The sequence below is a fragment of the Nelumbo nucifera genome, chromosome 5, assembly GCF_055504915.1.
Source record: "Nelumbo nucifera cultivar China Antique chromosome 5, China Antique-T2T, whole genome shotgun sequence".
Lineage (NCBI taxonomy): Eukaryota > Viridiplantae > Streptophyta > Magnoliopsida > Proteales > Nelumbonaceae > Nelumbo > Nelumbo nucifera.
The window spans coordinates 11,231,155-11,242,142 of NC_142653.1; the positions used below are offsets into that span (position 1 = coordinate 11,231,155).

At 34.7% G+C, this 10,988-nt stretch overlaps 1 protein-coding gene across 1 annotated transcript; it reads right to left on the reverse strand.

Moving 5' to 3' along the window:
- Positions 1-3,778: 3,778 nt before the first annotated feature.
- Positions 3,779-6,921, reverse strand: EMB2758 (Tetratricopeptide repeat (TPR)-like superfamily protein). The gene has a single exon (XM_010271394.3). It carries the CDS (start codon positions 6,609-6,611, stop codon positions 4,140-4,142), a length of 2,472 nt encoding a protein of 823 aa, XP_010269696.1. The 5' UTR covers positions 6,612-6,921; the 3' UTR covers positions 3,779-4,139.
- Between the last annotated feature and the right edge of the window lie 4,067 nt (positions 6,922-10,988).

Genomic DNA, 10,988 nt, shown 5'->3' on the forward strand with positions numbered 1-10,988 from the left:
GCAAATTTACCTTTCATTACAAATCAACCCAATATATAAATTAAGGAGTAAATCATGGAGGAAATGACCCAAGGGTCCTAGGAGAATTTGATGTCTCTCCTTGTTTTTAGCGACGGAACTCCTACGAACTAGCTAGACCATACAACTCGAGAATTTCTTGAAAAACAGTTATAACTAACTACTTAATAACAAGTGGAATATACAGGGCTCTCATGCAGTAGGCTAAAACGTGGCACTGGATCTGGATGCAACATAGCCACCTCTTATTCAATGTACAATATTGTACTCAAACATACAAACGTGAGACTCGCACCACCCAAGTTTGGATTCAGAAACAAATTTTCAAGGTGATTAATCCTCTTCTTCACCTCTGCCGTTCAACTTGGGAAAGAAACTTAATTTAAACCACATCATACGTGTTGTTTTGTGAACTTGTTCAAGTGGTTTAGTCTGGCTCTAGAGTATTATGCAGGCTGATATTCCAATTGCAAGTTGCAATGGCGATGCCATCTTTATGGGCACTTTCGAAGAGTAATGCAAGGTGGTTTATATATGAACAAATGCTCAAATTAATGAGCCAGATCCTGGAGGGTATAGAGAGAGAGAGAGGCTAGTGAAGATAAATAAGATAGTGAACAAATGCAAAGTAATTTCAACTAGTGATAATTTTATAAGTGGTATTTTAAAATTCAATTAGGGAAAATTTTGGAAGATAAAAATTAAATAAGTATATAAGCATTTGAAGAAAATCTGGAAATTTAGACTTAAAAAATAAGCCTTTATTTTTAAAATAAACATTTATTTGACTTATTTTCTAAATACCAATAAGTGATTAATGGTCCAAATAAGCACTTATTTTAAATAAACACTTATTTTTAAACACTCCCAAACATGGCCTAAACCTGGTTCTGACTTTATCAATGCGAATGTGGATGGCTTATTCTCTAATATATACCAGGGAAGCAACTGGAGTGGGCATTCATTATTGCCAGGCAATGCCATTCTTGCGAGAGGAAAGTTCATCCATTCATCTTGTATTTGTTCGAAGACATTAAATGTATGAATCTCATATTGGACAAATAAAAATGCAAAGAACTAATATATCAGGATTGGCTCAGAACTTGATAATTTATAAGCTGTTGGTTCAAAAGTGATTTCTAATTATTATGTAGTATGTGTTTGGTTCCGTGGGTATTTATGGAGACAGAACATTTATTTGTACTTTCATTTTAAATGTTTATTTATACTTTTTCACTTTAAATGTTTTTTTTTTTGTTTTTGTTGTTTGGTTGAACTTCACTTTAACATTTTATACTCTCTACCTCAGATTAATACTCATTCAAATATGTCACATCAGCATTTGGTTTCAAGAAATGATTGGAAATTGGGAGAAACAAGAATTTAATGTTTCTTCAAATGCTCCATATACAAAAATCAAAGCATTTCAGTTTTCTACCATTTATTTGATAAACAATGAAACCAAACAATTATTTTATTTTGTTTCATCTTCAATAAATGACAACACCTATGGTGACATTTTTTCAATAAACGCCAACTAAACCAAACATTTCCATAATAATCATATGCATGCAGTATTCTAGTTTTTGCTGCAACCCCTTGTCTTCTATTCTAAAGTGGCCGCTTTGTGAAGGAACATGCCAGAGGTTAAGCAGTTGACCAGTCCACCCCTGTTCTCAAATTACTTTTATCAAGGTTCAAAATGTCCAAACTTATCTTTTGAAATCAGTTTTGATTGGTTGAAATTCTTGATATGCAAAATTTGAGTATTAAGAGTATCAATATTTGAACCAATGTCGTAAGACTTAAACCGGACCAAACGATCAAATCAAAACTGAAGAATCTGAGACATGGTTAATGACAGTTTCCACGGGATAACCAGACTAATCATTCGATTAATCTCTGTTAAACTTTGACCTGGCCAGTGACTATTGTGATTTTCAGTCCGAAGCAAGACTTACAGCATTAATTTTTATCAATTTTATACAAATTACAGTGATGTTTGGCATCAATGTCGTTTTCTGAGAGAACGGTGCCATGTAAGTATTAAATCAAAGAAAACGTGCTTCAAATAATACCCTCTTGTTTGAACAATACCAAATTCAATACTTTATGGAAAAATGATGCATTAGTGCAACGATGCAATGACATGACATCAATGCAGCACCATATTGAACATTGAATAATATAAATCAATGTTAAAAACATTAATGTCAGCAATGATACCAAACAAAACCATTGCTGTTTTTTTTTAAAAAAAAACACATATATAACAACACAGTGCTTACAACTCCACATACCCAGTACCATTTTTCTCAAAAAACACCAAACGATCAGATCAAAACTGAAGAATCTGAGACATGGTTAATGATAGTTTCCACGGGATAACCAGACTAATCATTCGATTAATCTCTGTTAAACTTTGACCTGGCCAGTGACTATTGTGATTTTCAGTCCGAAGTAAGACTTACAGCATTAATTTTTATTAATTTTATACAAATTACAGTGATGTTTGGCATCAATGTCGTTTTCTGAGAAAACGGTGCCATGTAAGTATTAAATCAAAGAAAACGTGCTTCAAATAATACCCTCTTGTTTGAACAATACCAAATTCAATACTTTATGGAAAAATGATGCATTAGTGCAACGATGCAATGACGTGACATCAATGCAGCACCATCTTGAACATTGAATAATATAAATCAATGTTAAAAACATTGATGTCAGCAATGATACCAAACAAAACCATTGCTGTTTTTTTAAAAAAAAAAAACACATATATAACAACACAGTGCTTACAACTCCACATACCCAGTACCATTTTTCTCAAAAAAACATGTTTCCAGCACCAATGCCAAACACCTACTACAATGACCCAAACGCCAACTTATCAAATGTGTCGATCTCGAATCAGGTGGGCTGGCTTTCCAGCATTAAGTCCTATCCATATTTAATTGGGATTTGAGAGCAGTAGAGCACCTCCTCATCTTTACCAAATAAATCCTATACTTGCTTTGGCTTCACGACATGTCGATCATCCAAAATTCTATCCCTCTGTGTCTAACCTCTATAAATTAATTGTTTGGAAATTAAAAACTAAAGAAAAAAAATCCCTTGTACCTGTCAAAAATAAATTTTCACATCACTGCGTCGTGATTGTATAAATGAGGAAGCAAAGTTGCTTTTGCAAGGAGATACAAATAAGAAGCTTCCTTATAAGACATGTCACATGTCATCCTAGATTCGCCACATGTTTAACCCCGTTGGCTATATCAACGCAATATCCAACCTTGTGTGGTCGTATTCATAACTAATATTAGCCATTTAAAGTGTTGTGTTTAAAAAAAAAAAAAAAAAAAAACCAATTATACTTGGCAAGGCCTTGTGGTCGGTCCATTATTTGTAACATAAATATAGGAAGGAAAATTTACGTTTGGCATAGCTTTCAGAGAATTAATTCTGATTTCTGATGAATTTTTAAATTTAGTTTGGATTTATGAAAATTATCCAAGGTTATGCTGTTTCTGGACTCAGAAGTCATTCTTCAAATACAGCCACGTAGGGCTTTTCTCCACATGACACGTTAGTTGATACAGCCAGGCCGTCCGCAATGTAATTGCTAGAAAAAGCAAGTCCAAGACTAGAAAAGGTGTGCAGGAAGTGCAGCGAAAATTAGTACAGAAAATCAGAATTGTCATGGTTTAGTATGTGACATACTGACATTGCATAAAAAATCCAAATTAACCACAAAGATCACAAGTGAGTTACTCTAAAATTCAAATTATCAGTGAAGTTATTAGAACAAAAAGAATGGATTTCTTTTGTTCATGGCTAATAGTCATTAAAGTACAAATGACTTTTCCTGAAAGCCAAATTATCAACGAAGTTAATAAATAAGAGAAATGAATTCTGCGAAGATGGATAAGTGGATCATCCTTGTCTGAAGAGACAGAATCAATTTATCATGTAAAAGAATACAGAAAATAACTTAAGTTGGTGAGCTTCTTCCCTTATGGTTATTGAACAATAATTACCTTTGCTAGATCAACAAATTATACCTTCAATGTCAGTTTAGTTCTCCCGAGAATGAAAAAAAAATGGTCACTTCACTATGACTTTCATCACCAGTAATCCCCACAGGAGCAATTGCCATCTTTGAAGTGATGAAAACGGTTTGAATCCCTCACAACAATCTCCCTCTCAGTGATTTTTGATATGAACTTTGTAGCAGTGTGGCAATCCCCACAGACACGCAAGTTCTTGAAGATCCTAATAGTTGTCTTTGGAGGAGTGCTAATAAGCCCAAATGCAATTGCCAGCCTCTCACTATGGCCTGTGAGAATATGCTCCTTTTCATCTTCCTCGACATCCTGCAACACAAAGCTATAATCTGGCACATAACCAAGGCTTTTCATTTTAGCCAACAACATTCTCAGTTCACTGTATATCTCCTCACATTTAGGGTGGGACTTGTTTCCCGTATAAAATACATCAACCCTATTATTCACCTCAATGGAACTCCACCCAGGGGTCTTCTTCAATCCCCTATCTTTGGCCAAGGACCTCACTTTATCTACTCCATCCCATTTCCCAACATTTGCATATATATTTGACAACAACACATAGTAGCCAACATTCTCTGAATCCACTTCAAATAAGCGATTTGATGCAAACATCCCAAGTTCAAAATTGCCATGAATCCTGCAAGCACCAAGAAGAGCACCCCATACAGAAGAATCAGGCAGTATGGGCATATTCTTTATAAACGCATAGGACTTTTCCAAATGGCCAGCTCGACCAAGCAAGTCAACCATACAGCCATAATGCTTCAAATTGGGCTTGATCCCATAGTCTTCCTGCATCAGCTGAAAGCACCACTGGCCCTGATCTACCAAACCTGCATGACTACAAGCTGATAGGAGAGATACAAAGGTGACATGATCCGGCTTGACCCCTTCACTCTGCATTTCCTGAAAGAGCTTTAGTGCTTTCTCACCATGCCCATGAATTCCATAACCAGATATTATAGCATTCCAAGGAACTGAACTCATCCGTGGCACTTGGAGGAATAAAGATATTGCATCATCTAACCTCCCACATTTGGAGTACATGTCTATAAGACAAGTACCTACAAAAACATCCAAATGGAGGCCCATCCTAATTGCTTGTCCATGGATTCTCATGCCTTGCTGCAAAGCTCCTATATGGGATAATGCAGGCAAAATGCTCACCAACGTTCCCTGGTCTGGTACTATTCCACTGCATCCTTCCATCATGTGGTATACCTCAATTGCCTCACTGGCAAGGCCATTTTGTGCATAGCCGGTGATCAAAGCATTCCAGGAAATCACATCTTTGTCTGGCATTGCTTCAAAGGCTTTCTGTGCAGAAGCTATGCTACCTAATTTTGCATACATATCAACAACAGCATTTCCAAGGAAGATATCTTCCAACAGCCAACCCCTCCTCATCATGAAAGCATGTATAGGCCTGCTATTTTGAGAGTCCCCAGATTGAGCAACCATAGATGACAAGCTCACCAGGGTCAAGGCATCAGGCTGAAAACCATTTTGTTTCATCTGAACAAAAAATCCGAGAGCCCTAGTTGTGTCATTGTTCTGCTCGTAAGCAGCAATAATTGAGTTCCATGAAACCAAGTCACGCACTGGCATTTGATCAAAGACACGTCTGGCAGGATCTAAGCTACCTAGTTTAGCATACATGTTAATCAAAGCATTTGAAACAAACACATCAAATTCCAAACCGTGCTTGATAACATAAACATGAATTAACATCCCCCTCAGAAGATCGTTTAAAGGGGCACAAACAGGAAGAATACTTGAGATGGTGACTGGGTCCAACTTCATCCCCTCCAACCTCATCTCCTCAAATACCTCCAGAGCCTCCGCTGCCTTTCCATTTTGACAATATGCAGAAATCATCGCATTCCATGAGCCCATATCTCGTACCGTCATTTCGTCGAACATTTTACGAGCGTCGTCCACGAATCCGAGCCTTGAATACATATGAACCAAAGAAGCAGCCACAAAGACATCCGAACCAATACCAAGTTTAGAGATCCAACAATGCATCTTCCTCCCATCGCTCAGGTCCCAACAAGCTTTCAACACAACAGGAAAAGTGAAGAAATCAGGTCGAACTCCCGACGTAGTTAACAAACGAGAGTAACAATCGACAGCTTGACGGTAACAACCATTGCGGACATAACCAGAGATCATCGAATTCCAGGCGAAGACATTCTTCTTTGGGATTTGTTCAAAAGCGAGGCAAGAAAAGGAGACGTCACCAAGGTCGGCGTAGAGGTTAACAAGTCGAGTGGAGAAGAAAATGTTCCGGGCATTCCCAGACACCAAAAGGTGAGCGTGAAGGCACTTGGCGATGTGCGTATCGGTGCAGGAGAGGAAGACTGCATTGAAATCCAATTCTCTTGTATTGCTTTCAAGGCCATTGTGTAAGGTTTGGAGAGAATTTGGTGTGAGGGAAGAGAATGAGAGAAAGACTTGGGGCAACTGAAGAATTTTTGAAATGCGGTTACCGTTGGAGGTAGGCTTTGCTCTGAGTGTAAAAACCATAAGTCATAATGTCGAATAACTGAAGCTCCTTCGCTTGTTTGTGCCGTGAACTAGACTCTCCAATGATCAGGGTCAGGGGTTTGGTTATATTCGGTACTACAAACTATAAACAAAGGAAAGAACGTCAATCGGGATTAGATATTTAGATATTCGGATTCAGAATTTCAGATGGGGTAGGGATCTGTTGATCTGTTACCGATAAAAGCTCCTAACACTGTTCCAACAGTACACTGTAGCTGCACATTGCGAACAAACCATGGGGTGATGTTCTCGATGTACGGCTGCAATGGCTGGTTGGTTGGGACATTATTGGCAATGTGTGTTGGTAGCTTATTTGGATCCTAAAAAGTTGGATAGCTCCGGTAAATAACTTCGCTGCTCATAGGTCGGGACTGGGTAAAACCGGAACCGATAGATAAAAGAAGATGGTAAGAAATTGGAATGGAACCAAATCCAATAGCGTCTGTAATTTTAGATTCAGAATCGAACTGATTAACAGGTCTGACCCGATGAATCTGATTATAATAAATATGTTGAAAATATTATACATTTAATTATTTAATTTATTCAATATATTCTATATTAGATGTATAGCTCGGATCGGGTCTAAATTGATTCGGAAGTAAGTAAAACTGGCACTAAACCAATAAACAATATATCAGAAACTGGAATCGACCCATCGGTACCAGATTTCAAAAACTAAAACCGACCCAATTAGTTCCAATCCATCAGATCGGATCTGTCAAATCAAACCCGAACCTTTGACAACCCTGGAAATAATCAGTCCAGCCCTCTTTGTTATAGCTTCATTCGGTCAAGGGTGATCTCAATTCCAATTGTTTATAATTGGATTGAATAAGGATCTTACCCTTATCCGATCCGATATCTTCTTATTCGATTCAATTTTAATGTATACGCTCTTGTATACTTAAAAACTTTATATTATTCTTACTAGTAAAATTGGTTTGAACATTGTATTTATATCAAGGTTCAAAATATCGATATGTTCAATACGTTGGTAAAGGTGTATTGGGCAAATCGATACTATTTTTTTTAGTTTTTTTTTTCTGAAATCAGTTCAGGGGGGTCGGTTTAGGTCTCCTCCATCCCCTGAACCGGTCAGACCCCGATACACCCACTAAAGGGGCGTATCAGTGGGGTCCCAGAACGATACGTATCGGTCGATACGTGTCAATACTTTGAACCTTCATTTATATTAAAAGAGTAGTAGGTATAAGTTTAATATAATTTTTTTTGAATGCTTTGTACAAATTATTTTTAATTCATTTGTCCATGATATACAATATCAAAATCATTTTTAGATCATTTTATTAAGAATATATAATAGTTTAGTTATTTTTGTTTTAGTTTATTTATACTATTCAATATCTAATCGCAACCCAAACTCAATTGGAATTCAAATATAAAACCTACAGATAAGATTCGATTCAAATCCAAATGTTAACTAATCAAAGATGGAAATATGTACATCCAATTTGATCCAAATCTGAAATAAATTGTTATGTTTTATACTTTACTAGCGGGGGCCTGTGAAATGCACAGGATGGGGCACCCCTCCTTGTCCCTCACCCCTGTAAGTCAAGACACCCTACTCCATCCCCGCCCTGACCCCAGTGGTAGGGCGGGGATGGGTAATTCCCAAATTTTCCCCACCTTGAGGCAATCACCAAAAAAAATATATAATTTATGAATGTTTTACAAATAGGATTATGGGAATTTGGGGTATTTTAGGAATTAGATTATGATAATTTGGGAGTATTTTATAAATGAAATTATGGGATCCTAGGATTATAAGAATATGAGAAAAACTTACAAATATATTAAACATGAATGTTAAATCTATAGATATTTAACTAATTTATCATCGGGTTCGGGGAATTATATGCAAGCCCCATCCCTAATTTGGGGCAAAAATATTTTCCCTATCCCCGCCTCGTCTTTGCCCCATCCCCGTTTAAGATTTGAGAAAAACTTACCCAGTTTGGGGCAAGGCAAGGTAGAGCCCCAATTTTACTTTTATAGGGAAAATTGTCACCCCTACAATTCTAATAATTTTCTACAACTAATTAACTAATAGTAAATTAAATGACAATAAATGACAATATTTTATGATAATTTCCAAAAACGTTATTGAAATTGCTATTGATTAGTAATAATGTATAGTAAATTAATTATTTACAATAACAATAAATTAATGTAAATTATTTACTTTTTAAGCCTAAATTATTTACTATTAATCAAATTAAATATAGTTATAATAAATTTATGTAATTATGGTAAATTACATTATTTTTAATTAAAAATAAACCATTTATTGTTAATTAATGTAAAATCAGGTATGATCAAAGTCAACTAAGTGGTCTAGATCGATGTAGATGGACTTAATAATTTTCCTAAATTATTTAATAATTATTTATTGAAATAATAATAATGGATTGTTATTTAAATAATTATGAGACAAATTCTAATAGATTAATTTCCTAATTTAATTTTCCTAAATTTTTAATAATTATTTAATTGAATAATAACAATGGATTAATATTTAAATAGTTTTGGAGAATATTTTTTCATAGATTAATTTCTTAATTTTTTAATTACTTTTTAAAAAATAATTATGGATTATTAATTAAAGAGTTTCCCTAAATTATTTGATAATTGTTAACTATAATGATTGATTTTATAGAAATTAGTAAATTACGCTAATTAGTAATATCTTTTATCAATAAATTATTATTGTAAAAATTAAATGAAAAGTTATTAAATTACAATGATTAACGTAAATTACGATAAACGTTCAAATTTTGAACATTTATTAATAACCAAAAATTATTAAATAATGGATTTTTTATTAATTTTATTATTAAGTTATTTAATATTTATTAAATAATGAATTATTTTTAAAATAATTATTTCATAATTTTTGTAGAAATTTTTAATAATTTTCATAACTAATGGATTATGTAACAATAGATTATTATTTATGAGTAAATTATATAACAATAATGGAAAATGCCATGAATATAAAGGAAACATCGAGTTCCCCTTATTCCCCCCTCTTTGCTTGAAATCACATCTATAGATATAAATATTGTTTGACTTAGAAAACCAAATTGTAATAAATTTATGACCCTATTCTATGATAAAGTGGAGAGAAAAGAGGAGAATTAGAGGTAGAAATGAAGGAGGGGATAAAACATATATTAAGTTAACTGAGGAGAGAAGTTAGGTTGTTATATAAACTGAGAGACGTGAGTTGTGGGGGCAGAGAGAGAACCCAATTGGAAGAGAGAGAATGAAGAGAAAGGGTGTTGAGATGTTAAATTGGGAGTGGTAGGAAGGGGAAGAGGGGAGAGAGTCAAGGTCTCAAGGATAATATAGGGTTGGGGTAATAGAGCAAGGAGAAGCAAGGTGACGTGGGCCATCTTGCTATATATATAGATAGATGTTTTTAATTTGTCATGATTCAAAGTATTGCCACTAATACTCAAAACTCAAAAGTTGAGTATCGAGACTTATACACTTTCTTTTTTAAATTTTTAAGTTCAATTCAAGGATAGATGTATTAGGAATTTAGGATTTCTAAACCATTGAAATCCCTTAAATGCTTGTATTTAACATTTCAGTAACGCTGAGAAACCGAAAATATAATACAATACGAAACACTACTTATTGATACTATGAACCATGATTTGAGCAAATCAAGAAGTTCAACTTAGCATTGAATTAATCAGCTTGTGACAGAGGATACATCTAATCCAAATCTAATAACTCTGCATCTTCTTGATGTCACTTGGTAGGTGTAAGATAGTAGAGTTGTGTAAGTACATCAACCCGGCCAATTCGGCATAAATCAGGGTCAGACCAGATTGGGTCAAACTAATTATTTATAAATTTATCAAACAATTTAAGAGTTGAGACCTTTCTAGTTTCCAGAATAATAATGTTTAAGAATATTCTAGAATGATAATTAAAGGCACATGCATTAATTAAACATGTATATTAATTAAATACAAGGGCAAAATGGGCAAAATGAAAAGAACAATAAAAATTTAAAAAGAAGAGACCATGACACTATAAGCCCCATTCATATGGGGACCAATTTTCATTATGAACTGATTAGCAAAACCCATTATAGAGGAAAAAGAACCCATATTCTCTCCAGTCTTCCCTCTCTTTCTCTCTCTTTTTCCTCCGACCTCTCTGATCCATCGTCATATCCCTCTGGACTTGGAAGTCTGATCACCTTTATCCAACGGTTGGTTTACAGTAGGTAATTCATCTGGGGATGCCAACGAGTTGGATTCAGCAAATCTAACCGCATTCCATTGGTGAAAGCTATATTTACAATTTCAATGT

Coding starts and splice junctions, on each gene's coding strand:
- EMB2758 (XM_010271394.3), bottom strand. CDS start 6,611: ATGGTTTTTACACTCAGAGCAAAGCCTACCTCCAACGGTAACCGCATT.